This window comes from Lissotriton helveticus, assembly GCF_964261635.1.
Source record: "Lissotriton helveticus chromosome 1_1 unlocalized genomic scaffold, aLisHel1.1 SUPER_1_unloc_23, whole genome shotgun sequence".
Classification (NCBI taxonomy): domain Eukaryota; kingdom Metazoa; phylum Chordata; class Amphibia; order Caudata; family Salamandridae; genus Lissotriton; species Lissotriton helveticus.
Window position 1 is genome coordinate 2,414,166 of NW_027611663.1, and position 20,510 is coordinate 2,434,675.

General features: G+C 44.3%; 1 protein-coding gene across 2 annotated transcripts in view; it reads left to right on the top strand.

Annotated features, from left to right (window-relative positions):
* Positions 1–19,680, top strand: part of LOC144805760 (uncharacterized) — an 84,145-nt gene extending 64,465 nt beyond the window's left edge. For both annotated transcript variants that reach the window (XM_078672249.1, XM_078672248.1), the window contains exon 2: positions 16,558–19,680. In XM_078672249.1, coding sequence (XP_078528375.1) covers positions 17,275–19,461 — 2,187 coding nt within the window. In that variant the 5' untranslated portion in view covers positions 16,558–17,274 and the 3' untranslated portion in view covers positions 19,462–19,680. The remainder of the gene's footprint in view (positions 1–16,557) is intronic.
* Positions 19,681–20,510: the final 830 nt, after the last annotated feature.

A 20,510-nucleotide genomic window follows, 5' to 3' on the forward strand; every position in this document is an offset into this window, starting at 1 on the left:
GCATGCTATTCCGGAAACCCATAAAGGATTAGTGCTGAATTAGTATGGTGAAATATGAAAGTAATTTGAGTGTTGGATATTAGTCAGTTATTTGGAGTGCGAAGGATAGCGGAGGGATAGAAGGGAAAGAAAGGGTTGCATTCATATAGTGCCTGTTACCCCTGATGGGGTGTTAAATCGCTTTTCTGGCGAGTAGCAGGCTACTCAGGAACCCATAAAGGATTAGTGTTGAATTAGTATAGTGAAATATGAAGTAATTTTTAGTGGTGGATATGTTAGTCAGTTATTTGGAATGAGAAGGGTTGGGGAGAGGTAAAAAAGAAAAAAAGGTTTGCATTTATATAGCGCTTGTAAGCCTGATGAGGTGTTGAAACACTTTGATGGCCAGTAGCACGCTACTCTGGAACCCATAAAGGATTAGAGGTGAATTAATATAATGGAATATGGAATTAGAGAAGTGAACATGTTAGTCTGTTATTTTGATTGAAAAGGATACTGGAGGGATGGAAGAGTGAAGGATTTCTTTTTTTAGGTCATAGCAGTAGGAGGAGGCTTTTGGATGAGTAAAAAGTGTTTTTGGAGGGGAAGAGTCAGAGCGGAGAGTTTAGAAAGGTTTCTTTTGGGGGATCGGTATAGTAAAAGAGTTGTCTGTTGATGCAAGGTGGGATAGAGTAGGAGAGAGGATTATTTTGTGAAACATAGTAGTGGTATGGGGGTTGGGATAAAAGAGAGTGGGTGTAGAGGATATATTGATAGATGTATAGGGTGAGACATAGGGTAGTGAATTGGAAAGAGTAGTAGAAAGAAGTTTGAGATGAGTCAAAATGTTGGGCTAGAAGATATATTGAGAGAAGTATAGGCTGAGAAATAGGGTAGTGCATTGGAAATGCTAAATTAGAAGAAAGTGATAAATGTATAGATCCATAAGTAAATTGACAGTAAATAGATGCATAATGGAGGTAAGTATATGCAGATTAAAGATATTGATAGAGGTACAGGATGAGAAATAGGGTAGTGCATTGGATATGCTAAATTAGAAGAAAGTGATAAATATATAGATACATAAGTAAATTGAAAGTATATAGATGCATAAAGGAGGTAAGTATATGCAGATTAAAGATATTGATAGAGGTACAGGATGAGAAATAGGGTAGTGCAGTGGATATGCTTTTTAAGGAGAAAAGTAACAGACACATAGATCCAAGTACATGGAGGTACATAGATGCACAATGGAAGCAAGTACATGTAGACCAAAGATGATTTTTGTCTTTTTTGTTGTTTTATAACATAAGTATTGTACATGTTTATACAAAGCAATACACAAAGATAGGCACATATCTATAGTGAAAATAAATGTATATATACTGAGTGACAAATACGTAGGGTGGGTATTAATGAATGGCCAGCATTCCTGGTACTGGTCCCGGCCAGTCTCCAACAGGTTTAAACAGGCACTCACCCATGTCCTCTCCACCCTTAGCTCCGACTCCCAAGCGGAGATGCCCTAAGCCTTGGCTGTTTATAGCCCTAGTAGTCAGGTGACCCCTTCAGCCATTGGGAACCCTAGCCCAAACACTATCCAATCACAACACTAACCCTAAACTCTAGAACCAATTGGAGACCAGGACCTTACAGCCAATCATGACCCTAGTCCAAGCACCCAATCAGTTTAGAAAACCCTGATCTCTACGTCCAATAGAGGCCCTAGCCCTACCAGTAGTCTCAACCCTAGTCCAAGCAACAAATGGCACAGGAAGCCCTAGTTCCTATTTTCAATAGAAAGCCTAACCCTACTCTTAGTCCCACACCTAGTCCAGGAACCAATCACACCAGAAGCTCTAATCGCTACTTCCAATTAAAGGCCTAACCCTAGCCCCAGTCCAAACAACAAATAACACAGGAAGCCCTAGTCCCTACTTCCAATAGAAATCCTAACACTAGCTCCAACCCTACATTGATTGAATCACAGACCCAGAAACCAATCAGAGCCCTCAAATACCCAACCAATGAAGACACTAACCCTAAACCAATAGAAACACCAGATACAGCGACCAATCAGTGTCCAATGTACCAAACAATATCAGACTATATAAGGTCTCAGCAACCTCAGACAAGGTTTGCTGGCCAGGGAGTTGGAAGCTGCTCCTGTATTCAGAAATCTCCTAGGAGACAGACAGGCTCAATCCACACTTTGGACTTCTGCAGGTAAGGCCCTAACAAACTTGTACTCTAACAACACTATTTGTATAAAACTGTACTCCCTCTCCTTCTGCAGGTAAGGCCCTAACAAACTTGTCCTCTAACAACACTATTTGTATAAAACTGTACTCCCTCTCCTGGCCAAAAAACAAAGTGCACAGTCCCTATTAAACACAGTTTAAACATCTTACGGCAGATTATTGCTGTCTCATGGGGGAAGGGGGCTGGTTTCACTTACTTGTTAACACAAAATGGTCACTGTGGGTGCACTGTTTAACATACACGTTTTAGCACAGAGCAAAGGAGACATTTGGAGGGAAAAACCAATAGTCACGGGTAATGAGAAGGAAAAACTACAGAGTTTGGACTGCAAATCCCACAATTCAACAGGCTAAATGCTTCCAGTCACAGGCAGGAAAAACCACAAGCATTGAGGGACACCTGGTTCACAAGCACCCTCACAGACATACTGGATCTGCCTCTGTCAAGAGGATCGGTCACAAGACACTAAAGAACACTACAAGATGACATGCCAAAAATTATTTTGATGGTGACGGGGAAATAAGGAAGGGACTATAGTTGTAATTCACAGATACAAGTGGGACACTGCCCTCAAACATGTTATGATTTCACTTCATTAATGGCACACTCAAAATGATACACAGGACTGACCCAGGAAAGACAAACATGTAGCGAAAACATGCATTGGCATGGGCTATGTTCGTCTATACAGTATGGTCATGTCCACCGATAATGAAGTACTGGGTGAACACATCTGACTGTATTTGGACCTCTAGATGCGAGTACTCGATTATGTGGGAATCGTGAATGCAGTGCAGTAGTGTGTACGTGATGTGAGTTAAAATTGACCAATGGGAAGCAACATTATTTATTTGTGCCTCTCAGAGATCAAGACATAAAAACAGTGCAAAACGACAGTCTTAAACAAATAACTGTCTAGATGTGAAGGGTCAACATGTTTCAGCAAATAATGGATAACTTGTCCTATGCCTTCGTCAGGACCTTAAGTATTGCTACTGCAAGTGAGTGTTATAAATACACAATTTATAACATGTGTAAAGAGTTGGAACTGATACAACCTCTTTACCTGTAAATAAGGATAACAGTTCCTCTGTAAATAACAATTTCCCGTCTTTTGCGAGGACAAGACCTCGCATCACCTGGTCACGGATCAGGACATAGGAGGCACCACTCTCTCCGTCGGTACCTCCGGCGGTTCCAAAAGCCCCAGGCGGCTTTTGAAACCGCCAGAGGTACCGACGGAGAGCAGTAGCAATACTTAAGGTCCTGACGAAGGCGTAGGATAAGTTATCCATTAATTGGGCAATGGTGCCCGCTTGTTTGCATTTGCAGCGGGCCCTGCACGCTCCCACTTCAAGAACAGCCGCCGCCCCACACAGCACTTGCAGGACACGGATGCTGTGCGGGGCGGCAGCCGCTCCCAAAGAGAAATCCTGCATGGCGATGCAAATACAAACAAGCGGCGTCCCACGAGTGCTGTGTGGACTGCATTTCAAATAAGCGACACGCATTATTAAAGTGGAAGGGCGCATGGCACGCTGCTGCAAATACAAAGAAGAAGGGCGCCAATGCTGTGCACTTTGTCGTGCCTGCTTTAGCAAGACTTGAATTAATATGTGAGAAGTTGGCCTGGCATATTCTGTCCACTATTCTTGTACCTTGCACCAGTCCAAACGACCCTTATTGATGATAGGTTACAGACAACCTTTATTGAAAGCTATCCTTGTGGTAGCTATGGAGAGCAGCCTTCAGGCTAAGTCTTGGAGGAATGTGAAGCAGCTTGTTTTACCAGTCGATAATCTCGTGAATGACCAAATGAAAGGAGAACCACACAAGGGATATATATAAAATATATGTATTTATTCTAAACACATCCCTCTAGTCTCTTTATGAGGCTAGAGGCAAAAGTACATACAGAAAACTTAATAGCACACAGTAAATTAACACAATATATGTTGAGCCCTAGGGGCGCACCAAACCATATATCAATAAAGTGGTATAAGAACCACAACTTTTGATAGACACAAGTCCTAAAGCCTGTAGAAGTGCTGGGGCCTCCAGGAACCACCCAAGGTAGTGACGCAGGGGACCCACAGGGGACACGTGCAGTGTCTGAACACAGCCACGGATCGCCGTTAACTTCAATGGGGAATGTCACGGTTGGAAATTTAAAGAAAAGGGACACTTAGAGGAGGACTTTGAGCAAACCCCTTTAGACTTAAGGGGTTCTAGAGCCAACACCCACAGGAGCAATGGAGTACTCGAGTTACCTCACCCAGGGAAGCCGGGTGCATAGGTATCTTTAGGTGTCGGGAATCGTCGCTGTTTCCAATGGCGATCTGCTGCAAAGTGCTACTGCAGTCGAAGTGGAAAGTGTCCGCAGTGATCCAAGCCTGGATCGTAGATGAGAAGAACCTGAAAGCAGAGGGGACAGAGTGGGTCACTAGACAGTGACCAGGGGCAAGATAGGCAGATACCCACCGATGTTGGGTGATTTCAGGTGAAGGAGGTGAAGCTTGACTCTTCAGCCACGAGGACCAGGCGGCGTCAACGACAACCAAGAGCTAGATTTGTGATGTCCCATGAAGGATGTCGAGTGCTGCGGTATCGTTGTCCGGATTGGACCCAACAAGCCGTGGCAACAGCAACGCACGCAGAAAGGAGAAAGATACTTCGGTGCGGGCCAGCAAGGTCCAAGGGACTCACCACTTGGTGGGGAGTCAGGGCACTTCTAAAGCAATCAGAGAAGCCTAAGGAAAATCAGAGTTGACTTCACAGGGACCCACCAGTCAATGGACTAGGGATCGCAAAGGAGCCTCGAGTGGAAATGCAAGAATCGGGCCCACGGAACACTCTTGGAATGTGGGCCCACAATCTTCAGTGCAGATGGTGCTCGGGGCTAGGGCTACAAGTAACCTAAAGCACAACTTCAAGAGATGTCGAGAAGTCAATGCACTTGCAAATGTGCACGGTGTCTAGGCGTTCCGGATCCACGTCACTCATGAGGGTTGCAGGTCGCAGCTTTGCTGGGGACTCGGGTCAACCTCTGAGAAGTCTGGAAATCCTCTTCCTGGGCTGCAGATACTTTGGAGTCCGTCGGGAGCTTCGGAGATGCAGACCGGCAAATGCTTCGTTGGTGCCTGCCAAGCAGGGGAGTCACTCCTTGACCCCAAGAGGGATTTCTTCAGTCCTCTAGTCTTGAGTAGAGTGTTGAAGTTCCAGGATTCAGTTGCAGAGTTTCGTCCAGGGATATCTAAAGTCCTGTTGCCAGGGGTTCCTTACTTATACATAAGAAAGGGGTTGGACTAACTCTAGTGACCCACCTAAGGGAGGGTTTGGTAAGAGGGGTGGCTACACCCATTTCCTTTGTCCAGTTTCTTGCCAGAGCAGGGGCTCGTAGCCCCGTGCAACCGGTTTGAACTGGACTATGCACAGGGACACCAAATGTGCCCCCAGTGCAGACTTCAAAGCAATCCTGGAGTGCACCCACCAAGCCCTAATTCCCTAAGGCCTGTCTGGGAGGTGGCTACACCTCCCTGTGACAGGAAACCTATTATCCAGGCCTCCCCTGCCGGAATTTCGGTCAGCAGCAGGAGGCCAGACTTGTGTCTGTGGCTGCAGCATCCATTTTGTAATGCCAGGGCTCTTCAAACTGGTTATCGGGTAGACCGGTGTGTACATGTCTCTCCCTCTAAAAGGGTGGAATTCTACCCCCGCTGCCAGGACTGGCGGGGGGGTAGGATACCAAAGTGTTTGACACCAAACACAACATGTTTCCGTGCAGCCATCCCAAAGTTAGCATTTACAGCGAGGATATAATTCACTTAAGAGTATATGGTCAGGCTGCATCACAGAACAGCCCCAGAGAATAGGTTCTGAGGCTACAGAGGGTCTCTGCTCATGCATAGGCACCCTCTCACATGAAATCAAGCACCCTGCCTTCAGGATTGATAAGGCCTGCCATAGGAGTGACTGATAGGTCTCTATGTGAAGTGATTTAAGGTAGATATAGGTAACCTATATCTACGCAGCCTGGGTAAGGTGGTGCATGCACCACCTTACCCAGGCTACGCCACCAGTCCTGTGGTGTACTTTTGGAAGGCTTCCCAGGGGTGGCATAATGCATGCTGCACCCCCTGGTAGGCCTCTGGGGTACCTATGCCCTTAGTACCTATTGTACCATATACTAGGGACTCACAAGGGTACCCCAGTAACCAAACTGGAGTGTACCTATTGTACATGGAATCCATTTTAGGGACAAAGCAGATAGGCTGGGGTCCTGAATAGCAGGATCCCAGCCAAACTAAGTCGAAAACCAGCAAAACAGCAGGAAAAAAGTGGGGGCAACCATGCAGTCAGATGACACCTTCCTACAACAATGTTCAAGAGTGAGGGGCTCAAAAGTCACATTAAAATCCCCCGCGATCAGAATGTTTGAACCACAGGAGTGTAGATCTAATAAGTCGTCCAAAACCGCTATAACGTCCGACTTCTTCCCCTTTGAGCCCCTGGCATAAATGTTAGAAACGTCCACAACCCCTTGTTGGCCCCACTTCAACCTGATCGCACCGATATCATTACTCTGTGTTTTAAGGACCTCCATATTAAAACCGCCAGCTTGGCGCACCCAGATTACCAATCCCCCTGAGGGTCGACCCTTACCCCCACATGTTACAGGGGTATAGACATTTAAGTAACCTAAGCAGTATAGGGGGTCTATTGCCCAGGTTTCTTGAAAACAACAGACATCAAACTGATCAATAAAAGCGAACCAATCAGGGGAGACGGTCTTCGTCTTCAATCCAGCTACATTCCAGGATAACATGGATATCCCATGGGTAGCAGGTGAATGTAGCCGCTGTCCGCTTGTAACATCAATAAGTACATCATTTGGGCCCGATACTCCTAGGTTAAGGAGGGTGCTTCCCGAGAGGCAGTAGCCTCCCTTCCTGGATGAAGACAAGGAAGTTAAGTACCAGCTAAGGGTAAGAGAGGGGATTCTTTAATCATATGGGGAGCAAAAAGACCATCTAGTTTGTTCTGTGTATTACAAAGCAGTCAATCATTAGCCTCAAGAGAGGAAAAGCCTCTAAACCCAGGCAGTGTATTTTCCAGTGTTTGGTGGCACGCACTGCTTGGTAAGAACCGTCTGAATTGGATCGAGGAACCCTCTGGGGACAAGTACGATATTCCAGGGAAAGAAGATTTTCTCCAACATCAACCTCACTCAGTGTAAGCTCAATACAATCTAGTGATTGGGTTCGGGAGGTAAGTCTGGAAGCCCTTGAGATGCCTTCGTGAATTACAAAGCTAATTACTCGGTCCTGGAGGGTGCTGGAACCACTATACGTGGTATGGCTGCGGGGGGCTAGCTTGCAAAAAAATGCCAACTTGGGAGCCTTATCTACAGTGGGTATCTCCCACTCTGGATAAACCACCTGATGAGATGTAGAGTCACTGGGTACAGGCCGAGAGGGACAGGAAGGCTCCTTATTCAATAGCTGATTTACCAGGGAAGTAAGACCCTCAAGCATGGTTCTCATATCCTCGACCTCTAGCCTGAGAGTATTAATGAGGCTAAGTATTTCTTGGGGAACATTGGCAGATCTACAATCTGGTTCTAGGATACATGTCTCGGAATGCTGTGTTTGATGAGGTGGTTGACACCTAGGCCCCGTTTCGGTGTCCTCCTCCAGCAACTCCACCAGTGGTAGAAACCTATTAGTGTACGGGATTTCCGACCCTGTCTTCTGTAGGTCACTCCTAGATTACTTATTTGAGGATTGGCTATCACTTCCAGCATCTAGGTTTCCCTCACCGCCTACGTGTGGGCACCATTTTTAGGTCAAGCCTAGAGCAGCCCATGCGCTGCTCTAGGAAAACGTACCTTTTGGAATTGCTGTTGACTTTTCACACGCTTGTGCGTGAGAAAAGGCCTACGGATTGCGGGCACAAGCGGCGACGTGCAGTATGCTAGCTGTTTTGTGTCAGTTTTCACACCAGCGCACGCGCACACTCGCAATAGACTCGCAACAGCAATGTCTGGTAAGTGAGACCTAAAAAGGAAATTGCCACACTTCAAACATCTACAACTTTCACTTTTCTGTACTTTAAATCCATTAAAATTTTATATTTGAAGTGTAGGGATACATTGTAAGGGAGTATTTGGTTGATACCGATTTTTACTTTATTAGTGGTTTTTTATAGCGTGCTAAATAAATAGCTGAACCTTTTGAAATGTAATTCACTAAAAGGGCAACCTGAGCCAGAGTTTCGTAAGAAAACAAACACAACAGGACAGTGGCTGAAGTGCTGATGTGGAAGAGGCTATCCGCAGCCTTCTGTGAATGGAAATGGGGCAGAACAGTGAGTCGGCTTTCATCCTCTGGTGGCCAATCATTCTTTTACAAATGTTCCCTTACCTACATGGGGATTATCACTTTGGCTGGTGGAGGGTGATTTTTGCTTGCCCTTTCCTCCTGTCCTGCTTGCTGGATTGACAAACTTGGAAGTGATTGTCCGGGCATCATTAGGCCATCAAGTATTTCGGACCTTCTTCCTCTGATGTTGCCCATAAGCCTAGAGCATGGAATGAGATCAGGCCCTGGTGGCAGCTAATGTGCTTTATTCCTTTCTCTTTTTAGCTAAAATTCTGGTGCCAGTCACACCCTTTGCTTTCGTCCTAGAGTTTGACTTAAGGTGTTTCTTATTCACTATTTTCAAAGTCAGTAGAGTGTGACAGAAAAAGTTGCTTCAAGCACGCCTTCACAGCTTGTTTGATCTTCAGAGTAATATGCACCATTATGTTCAGGGATATCTCATGTTGTTCCCTACTTAAATTAAAGTATCAAACAGTGATGGGCAAAGGGTAATAAATGTAGGAGTTATCTTACTGGATCACTCCCGGTTTTGGGACTGACGCTGTTGGTTTTTAAACTATCCACTGGTACCCTGTCAACCATTAACCAGTGGATGTGCGTTGACCTTTGAAACCATGTGCGCATGCGCTGCTCTAGGAAAACGACCTCTTGGAATCGCTCTGGAAGCGTGTGAAAAGGCCTACGGCTTGCGGTTACGAGCAGCGGCGCGCAGTGTGCCATCTGTTTTGTGTCAGATTTCACACGAGCGTGCGCACCACTCGCGGGACGCTGCAGCTTCTAAAAGTTCTGAGTTTGCTCCTGAAACTGATGCTCAAGGGGCAATCTTTCTTACCCCGGTTTCACCCTTTCTTCCACCCTGTTCCTTAAACCTGCTCTTCTGTGTTCCTTATAATGTTCTATTACCTCTTCCCATCTCTTGTCCTTTATTCGAACTAAGCCCCCCTCTCTCTCTAGTTCTCACGTTTACTAATTAGACGCATTTGGTTTGAATTCACTGTAAATCGAGTCAAATGATTCGATTCAGTCACTGTGCCGCAGAAGGAGTCACACACCAGCGTTAGTATTCTGTAAGAACACTGTCAGTTCAGTAAATTAAATAAACCCAACAACACAGAGAATTGGTCACCCCATCCACCCGACGAGAGGCTGCGCACACTGCTCGCACAAGTGAAATGCACTCATTGTCTGACATATTTAGCACTGAACCTCCCTGATTGGCTTTGGTTCAATATTTATGTACATATGTGGTATCTGTAGAGCGCAAACCTACCCTAAAGGCAGCTGAGCACTATACACGGGCAAAGGTAAAGGAAAGTCCATGAGTGATCGGAGGGGTGTCTGGGTTCAGGGAACAGAAGTCTATTGTTACTGCATTGTGATGTAGTGTTATTTTTTAAGGTGACTTGTGTTCAGCACTATGCTAAACTCGAGCAGAATTAAGGGTGTTGTCCCCAGATCCTGGGTGCATGCATAGATGGAGTCCGCTTTGGGGTGTCACGATAGATACCACATAATTATATGCTACATAATTACACTGCACTAAATGCAACATACACTCCAAATAATAGCACTTAGTGCAACATGATTACATGCCACATAATTACACGCCACATAATTACACTCTACTGAATAAAACATACACTCCACACAATACCACTCAGTGCCACATAATTATATGCTACATAATTACATTGCACTAAATGCAACATACACTCCAAATACCACTCAGTGCCACATAATTACACACCACATAATCACACTCTACTGAATGCAACATACACTCCACACAATACCACTCAGCGCCACATAATTATATGCTACATAATAACACTTCACTCAATGCAACATACACTCCAAATAATACCACTCAGTGCCACTTAATTACGCACAACATACTTACACTCCACTCAATGCAACATAAATACACTCCACATAATACCACACAGTGCCACATAATTATTTGATACATAATTACACTGCACTCAATGCAACATACACTCCAAATAATACCACTCGGTGCCACATAATTACTCTACTGAATAAAACATACACTCCCCATAATACCACTCAGTGCCACATAATTACACGCCACATAATTACACTCTACTCTATGCAACATAAATACACTCCACATAATACCACTCAGTGCCATAATAACATGCCTCATATTTATACTCTACTCAATTCAACATTAATACACTCCACATAATACCACACAGTGCCACATACTTATATGCTACACATTAAATTGCACTCAGTGCAACATATGCTTCAAATAATACCACTCAGTGCCACATAATTACACACCACATAATTACACTACTGAATGAAACATGCCCTCCAAACAATACCACTCAGTGCCACATAATTACTCTACTGAATAAAACATACTCCCCATAATACCACTCAGTGCCACATAATTACACGCCACATAATTACACTCTACTCTATGCAACATAAATACACTCCACATAATACCACTCAGTGCCATAATAACATGCCTCATATTTATACTCTACTCAATTCAACATTAATACACTCCACATAATACCACACAGTGCCACATACTTATATGCTACACATTAAATTGCACTCAGTGCAACATATGCTTCAAATAATACCACTCAGTGCCACATAATTACACACCACATAATTACACTACTGAATGCAACATGCCCTCCAAACAATACCACTCAGTGCCACATAATTATATGCTACATAATTACACTGCACTCAATGTAACATACACTCCAATTAATGCCACAAAATTACACTCCACTGAATACAACATACACTCCCCATAATACCACTCAGTGCCACATAATTACACGCCCATAATTACACTACTCAATGCAACATAAATACACTCCACATACCACTCAGTACCACATAATTACAATCCACATAATTGCACTCTACTCAATGCAACATAAATACGCTCCACATATTACCACTCAGTGCCACATAATTACACACCACATAATAACACTCTACTCAATGCAACATAAATACACTCCATATAATACCACTCAGTGCCACATAATTACACGACATAATAACACTCTACTCAATGCAACATAAATACACTCCATATAATACCAGTCAGTGCCAGATAACTACACGCCATATAATTGCACTGTACTCAATGCATCATAAATACACTCCACATAAATGCACTCTATACCACATACCACCAATCAACATAAATGCACTCCACACCATGACACAATTTTCCTAAGCATAATTTCACTCAACACCACAGTTCCAGGCCACACATTTAAACTCCACATTTCCAAAACACACTGCATAATTACACACCAAACAACATGTTCCAACACCACAATCCACAACGTACCTCCAATCCACACCATATATTGTCACCACCTGAGCACTAGTCATCATTCACCACCACCATTTTGTATCAGTGCATCACCTAATCATCACGTCAGTCTGCCCTGGAATCTGTTGATTCTTCCCTAGTGTCCGTCCGCTGCTCGTGTTCTAATTAAATTACTGTTTTCCAACCTGCACTCCCCCGTTATTTATGTCCTGCTTTCCCATAATAAAAAAATTATAACAAACAAGCATGAGAACAGGCAAGAAAAAGTTGCCAGCCGTGCAAGTACAAAAAAAATAGAAGACATTTTTTATGTTAAAATCTTTTTTATCAGGTTTTTCAGTTGTATATAATGTTGTCTTCGTTTGTATAAACTTAACAAAAATGCTTAACACTTTTTATTATAACTTTTCAACAAAATTCACAGCAGCCACAACGCTGTACAACATAGCCAAAAGTTCTGGCTAAACACATAAGGTCCCAAAGGCGAGACCCATTGGCTATGACAACGCTTGTTTTAGGGGGTTATGAAACATAGCTGGAATAGCTAATTGGCGGGCCGTAGTAGGGTTGTTTAAGCTAGCTGGTTGGGTAGAGCGTTGTGGGGATTTAGTATTTGCTACATGGGCGGTTGTATCTGTCACTAATATGTCCTCGCACTCGCTAATGCGGGTGTCTATCCTATCCAGTACACAATTACTCCCTGCATGTTTCTGTACCTTCCTAGCCTTTTTCCCTTTACTATCCCGCCCGCCCCTCCCCCACTGCCCTCCATAGTTTTCCCTTTCCCCATGCTACCGCTATAGTGCAAGTTAAGTCTAAAGCAACCTGTCTACACAATCAGCAATGAACAGGCCTCTTGGCCCCGTGGACAATGAGAACCCGCAGGCCACCCGTATACCGGCCCCACAAACCCCTCAGGAGAGAGAGCGTAATTATTTAGAATCAAAGAGAGTAGTTTGGGCAATGCTGGGAGATAACCGCGTTAACAGTACCTTGACTAGTCCACAACAGTTCTTGAATGTCCAGCGAATCTGAGTAGGCAAGATGCCTAATGCCAGTGGAAAGGGGGGTAGCCCTGCCCTGCCTCTTCCTGGCAATGAGGGCAAGGACGGGACAGCCCTTGGCCCGGGCTTCGCCCGCGCGCGTCCCGCGCTGCGGGGGGAGAGGCAGCGCTATAAGCGCCGTGACATCAAGGGATGCTGGGGCAGGCAGTCCTCACACTGAGGTTGAGCGCCTGGATAGGCCAATGGCAATAGCGGCGTTTCCGACGTGGACCCTGGGACTCCTTTGCTACCAGGGTGCTGCACAGAGCTTGTGGAGTCCCTTGCTGGTGATAAGATAGCTTGCTCCCCTAGTGCCTGGCCTGTGCTATTGCATTGTTTGCATCCGATTCACCTAGTGCCTGGCTTGTGTTATTACATTGTTTGCCTCGGATTCTCCTAATGCCTGGCCTGTGATATTGCATTGTTTGCGTTCCGTTTTCCTAGTGCCTGGCCTGTGTTATTGCATTGTTTGCCTCGGATTCACCTAGTGCCTGGCTTGTGTTATTGCATTGTTTGCATCAGAATCTCCTAGTGCCCAGCCTGTGTTATTATATTGTTTGCATCAGATTCTCCTTGTGCCTGGCCTGTGTTATTGCATTGTTTGCGTCGGATTCTCCTAATGCCTGGCCTGTGATATTGCATTTTTTGAGTCCCGTTTTCCTAGTACCTGGCCTGTGTTATTGCACTGATTGTGTCATATTCTTGCAATGCCTGGCCTGTGTTATTGCATTGTTTGCATCACGTTTTTCTAGTACCTGGTCTGTGTTATTGCACTGTATCAGCGGCTTTTGGTATGTTATTATTCCAATAGTTGCAGCTTTTCTAACAAACATGGTACCTTTTATCCCAATCAAGTGCATCTGACTGCAAGGACACTTCCTGCAGTAACAATCTACTTCCTATTTATGTGGCAACAGACAGCACAACATGTCTGCCAGAGATGCTGTAGGGTCAGAAACAGTACATAGGTAAGTAGGTATGATGGAAAACAAACTATTGCGTAAGGTTTTAAACGAAGAAGCTGCTGTGATAGCCGGCAAAACATCCATGTCAAAACAGCAGCAGTAGGACAATGGTACATGGAACAATAATGGTAGATATATTTACACTTCTGTGTAGTGCGTGTCACTTAATGTTCTTTTCTTGCACTCTCATGAGATGGTTTTTCAAGGCAACTCTGAGCTCACTGAGTGTGGAGCTTCCACGAATCTCAGAGACAGGCTGTTCCAAAGACGGTAACAGAGAAGGTTGAAAGATCGGAGTCTTGATCCTGGCAGATGGACTGGTGATCCCTGAGGGGGTGTGGGTGGTCTGTGTGTTGCCACGGCTGTCCAGGGGGTGTAAGAAAATGTCAGCAATTTGTGGAGGGCCCTCTTTTGCGTGAGAACCACCCAGCTTCATGCAATACAGACTTGAGGGTTTGTGTCTGCGCAGGATGAGTTACATTCTGATAGCAAAATGGAGGACATTGTCCAAAGGCAATAGATGTTACCAAGGATTAACATCTTCAGTTACGACAGACAGAGAAAGTCCATGTACCTCGAGGAGCTTGAAAAGCTTTCTGCACTCTGCTGGTGCAGGCTGGATGTTTATTCTCTAGTTGGCATTTGCCAGGGGATGTTCAGATACAGTGGGTTAATTAAACCTTGCAGCAGCACTTGTAGCGTGGACTCTTGGAGTCTTGTAGTATGTGTTAGATGCGGAAGAACTGTCTTAATGTTCTACGGAGCTCAGAAAATCCAGACTTTCCGGACCAGAACCGGGCACTGTAAGCTGCACTAGTTTCAGGGAGATGGACAGATGTTATGGCGATAGGAAACCCCGACAAACCACAATAATGTTCCACTCTTCCAGGTTAGACGAAACCAAAAATGCTTGAACCAAGGGAGCTGTTGAAAGTGTCAAAGGTGACCTATGAACAGCAAGGTAAAGACAGAAGTTGGTATTTGAGATAATCTTAAGTGAATAGGAAAGAAATGAGAAGTGTGTGAATGGAGTTACTTTCGTTGTATACTTCGTAAAGAGTTACTGGAAATTTTGCAGCCCCGCCTGGTCCATCTCTTTTTCTAAACTCTATTGTTGTTTGAATGAAATCTTGACCGTATGCATCTATCTTAAGCAAAACCTTAAGCACTTGGGAGCTCCGAGCACCCTTACTTTGCTAAGTTACTCAGTGAACACTGTTAAATCACCTAGTTTTCAGACATTAATAGGATGTCACCTGATCACCAGAACTTTTAGTTAAATATTTGTGTATTATGAAATATTCCCTACTAAGTTCAAAGGCAGTAAAGAAGAATGGGCGATTTACTAAGATTTTGCGTCGTGTTTGCGTCACAAAAGTGGCACAAAAGAGTGCAAAATCTTTTTTTCCTAATTTTCTTTCCAGCAAATAGCGTAAAAGTAATGTGAAGCATCGCACTGCACTGCTTCGCGTTACTTTGCACCTTGGGGCCTGCCAATGGTGGGGCATGGGCGTTCCCGTGCAACCACCCATTGGGGCAGATTTATGAGTTCTGGCGCATCTCTGCAAATCAGCAGGGATGCGCCAGAACTGATGTCACGCAATTCCCTCCTTGCGGCACCACAGATGCGCCGCATTTACATTGCGGCGCACCATGGTGCAAGGAAGGGCAGATGCGTGACGCATCTTGTGGTGTACGGGCGGCGCATTGCTGGAGTAGCGTCGCAAGTGCGACGCAACTCCTGCAATGTACAGAGGCCACCCATACATAACGTGGTGCGTCACTCCTTACGCCTGCTTCAAGCAGGCGTAAGGATTTGACCCAGCAGCGTCGTAAAACTGACTCAGTGAAATCTTATAGATTTCACTACGTCAGTTTTACGGGGCTTTCCTACGAGGGAACGCCCAACCTGCGACAGAACGCCCACATGAAACCTGACGCAGGTTTCATGTGGCGCAGGGCTTTACAACGTGACGCATCTGCCTAGATGCGTCACGTTGTAAATAGGTTGCAGGGATGCGCCACATTTCCGCGTCTGACATAAATCTGCCCCATTGTTTCTCACGCTAAACTCAATTTACCAAATACAGTAGATTGGGTTTAGCGTGAGAAAACTGCGCCCTTTTAAACTAGGCGCTTGGAAGGAGAAATGCTTTAATTTCTCCTTCCTTTTCTGAATTTTGCATGCGTGCTGCACTGTGCAACATGCATACAAGGTTGGAAAAGGTTTCCCTCATGTCTAGGCATAGTATTTTGTACAGGAAGGGTGTCCTTCCTGTAGAAAACCTATGCTGGGCTCACACACACACGCTAGCGCTCTGGTGCTAAGGTGTGTGCATGGCGCAGGGCTGCTGTAATCAGTGCCGGCGCAAGGGAAAGGGAAGGAGAGAGCCATATCGTTGAAAATATGGTGCTCTCCTGCTCCCTCCCTGTCATGCAGTGCAGCCTCGCAGGGGGAGGCCTGCGCCACATTGCGTGGAGATTTGGTAAATCTCCCCTGAAATGTCTTTTACAACCAGATAAATATTGTGATTTCTCATTCTATTTTGTTTCAATTTAGTAATTTTAAATATCTTTACATCCTACAGATAACAAGCCTTGAATGTATGAATTGACCATCAATAATAACGCGAATGCTGTAAATCTTCAATAATAGCAGAAATATTGAGCTACAGTATTCAGGAAAACATCAGCGCAGTCGGCGACAGAGGAACCTGCACACAAACTGACAGATCCCGGATGAAGCATCAAGGGCAGTTCAGTGATTGTAAGAGTCTGAGCTGTGCACCTCCACGCCAAAAGACGAATAAATGACCTTAGGAAAATTAAGGCAACAACAATAACAAACCACCTCCTGAATAAACAAGTGTCAAATACTAACTTTGATCAATGTATCGGTATGATGTGATTACCGCAGTGCTCTATTTTCTAAAATGAAGACAAGCCTTCATTCCGTGCTCTAGGTGAATTGTAAACTCTTTCTGGCCAAACCACAGTAACAAGCGAAAAGCACAACAGAGCGGAGCCAGACAACTGACGGGTAAAGGAAAGAGGAGCTCTTCTATCTACAATACAACAGACTGTCCCAATTTGCACCAGCCAGAAGGAAGATACATCTTTACCTGCAAGCGTCCACAGCCATAATCCAATCTAAAGGCACAATCCCCTACAAAGACACATACTACGTACTAGAAGTGTGGCAAATATTTGGTGGCTATTGTATTTTATTGTTAAAACAGAAATCAAACGTGCAAAATACTGCACACATTTAAAGTGTGTGAGAAATCACAAGTGCTTTATCAGCCATGTTGGCCCATCAGGAACTACAGTCAAGGGATGTAGATAAATTTATACCCGACCCACAGGCACTAACTAAGAAAGAAGAATCATACACATACAGCAAGAGCTTTAGTTTGTCATCACTACTCAAGCTTCATCAGCACACGAGCACAGGACAAAAACCATTCAAGTGCAGTGAATGTGTAAAGTGCTTTAGTCAGTTATCACACCTTCAAAGACATAATCAAACACGCACAAGGGAAAATTCATTTAAATGCAGTGAATGTGTGAAGAGCTTTAGTCGATTATCAGAGCTACAAAGTCATCAGCGAACACACACAGGGGAAAAACCCTATCATTGTAGTGAATGTGACCGTAGTTTTAGTTACTCTTCAGCATTAAGGATTCATCTGCTAACGCACACAGGCGATAAACCATTCAAGTGCAGTGAATGTGCCAAGAGCTTTAGTCAGTTATCACACCTACAAAGACATCACCGAACACACACAGGAGAAAAACCATTCAAGTGCAGTGAATGTGGGAAGAGCTTTAGTCGATTATCAAACCTACGAAGACATCAACAAACACACACAAGGGAAAAACCATTCAAGTGCAGTGAATATGCAAAGTGTTTTACTTTCTCGTCACACCTACAAAGCCATCTGTCTAACCACATAGGAGAAAAAAAATTCAAGTGCAGTGAATGTGCAAAGTGCTTCAGTAAGTCATCACACCTACAAATTCATCTCCGAACACACACAGGAGAAAAGCCATTTAAATGCAGTGAATGTGGCAAGAGCTTTAGTCAGTTATATCACCTACAAAGACATCAGCGAACACACTCGGAGGAAAAACCATACCAGTGCAGTGAATGTGGGAAGAGCTGTAATCGATTAGAAAATCTACAAACACATCAGCGAACACACACAGGGGAAAAACCATACCATTGCAATGAATGTGAAAGCATTTTTAGTCGTTACTCAACATTAAGGATTCATCAGCAAACACACACAGGGGAAAAACCATTCAAGTGCAGTGAATGTGCAAAGTGCTTTAGTCGGTTATCAGACCTAAAAAGTCATCAGCGAACACACACTGGGGAAAAACCTTTTCATTGTAGTGAATGTGACAGTAGTTTTCACAGCTCTTCAGCATTAAGGTATCATCAGCGAACTCACACAGGAGAAAAACCATTCAAGTGCAGTGAATGTCTAAAGAGCTTTAGTAAATTATCAGTACTACAAGGTCATCAGCGAACACACACAGGGGAGAAACCATTCAAGTGCAGTGAATGTGCAAAGTGCTTTGGTCGGTTATCAGACCTAAAAAGTCATCAGCGAACACACACAGGGGAAAAACCCTATCATTGTACTGAATGTGACCGTAGTTTTCACGTCTCTTCAGCATTAAGGTATCATGAGCGAACTCACACAGGAGAAAAACCATTCAAGTGCAATGCATGTCTAAAGAGCTTTAGTAAATTATCAGTACTACAAGGTCATGAGCGAACACACACAGGGGAGAAACCATTCAACTGCAGTGAATGTGGGAAGAGCTTTAATCACTTATCAAACCTCCAAACACATCAGCGAACACACACAGGGGAAAAACCCTATCATTGTAGTGAATGTGACAGTAGTTTTTGCGGCTCTTCAGGATTAAGGCGTCACCAGCGAACTCACACAGGAGAAAAACCATTCAAGTGCAATGAATGTGTCAAGAGCTTTAGTCAATTATCAGAGCTACAAACACATCAGCGAACACACACAGGGGAAAAACCTTTCAACTGCAGTGAATGTGGGAAGCGTTTTAGTCTCTTATCAAACCTTCAAACACATCAGCGAACACACACAGGGGAGAAACCCTATCATTGTAGTGAATGTGACAGTAGTTTTCATGGCTCTTCAGCACTATGGTATCATCAGCGAACTCACACAGGAAAAGAAACATTAAAGTGCAGTGAATGTGCAAAGAGCTTTAGCCGATTGTCACATCTACAAAGTCATCAGCGAACACACACAGGGGAAAAACCCTATCATTGTAGTGAATGTGACAGTAGTTTTCGCAGCTCTACAGCATTAAGGTATCATCAGCGAACACACACAGGGGAAAAACCCTATCATTGTAGTGAATGTGACAGTAGTTTTCGCAGCTCTTCAGCATTAAGGTATCATCAGCTAACTCACGCAGGAGAACCATTCAAGTGCAATTAATGTCTAAAGAGCTTTAGTCAATTATCAGTGTTACAAAATCATCAGCGAACACACACGGGAAAAACCCTAACATTGTAGTGAAGTTGACAGTAGTTTTCGCGGCTCTTCAGCATTAAGGATTCATCAGAGAACTCACACATGGGATAAACCATTCAACTGCTGTGAATGTGGGAAGAGCTTTAGTCACTTATCAAGCCTCCAAACACATCAGCGAACACACACAGGGGAAAAACCCTATCATTGTAGTGAATGTGACAGTAGTTTTCGCGACTCGTCAGCAATAAGGATTTATCAGCGAACACACACAGGAGAAAAACCATTCAAGTGCTGTGAATGTGCAAAGTGCTTTAGTCAGTTATCACACCTTCAAAATCCTCAGCAAACACACACTTGGGAAAAACTATTCAAGGGCAGTGAATGTAGGAAGAGCTTTAGTCACTTATCAAACCTCCAAACACATCAGCGAATTATTATTATTATTATTATTATGCGTTCTTATATAGCGCTCGATTACCCGTAGGCATCTCGGCGCTTGCCTTGGGAACCCGTCCTGGCTTTTTCCCTGTGAGTCACCCGTACTGGGCATCCCCAAGGTGAAAGCCAGGCATCCCGCTGCGGGGGGGCCGTAGTGGAGATTAAGCAAGTTGATGCCCAGAGCTGCAGAGTGTGAACCCGTGATTCGAGTAGGCACCGAAACGAGAATTATCGAGTCCGTGGATATTTGGGCTCAAGACCCCGAACACAGAGACTCTGGAAAGAACTTAAGAACATCAAAAATAATATTGACCCATCTGAGGACAAAGACAACAGCAGAACAGTGCAGTTATTGTGAGAGGAATGAATTACGGAAAAAAATTAAATTCAAATTATGTGGGACATTGAAATGCCAGATGATAGAAGACAGGACTAGCAGTAAAGAAGGAAAACAGATAACAGTATTTGCAGAGTTATAAAAGTGTTTGTTTCCAGTGATTGTTCACTTCTGTACACATAGCAAAGCAGCATGATGTACCAGGATACACAGTGGGAGGCTAGCACAATGTGGACTA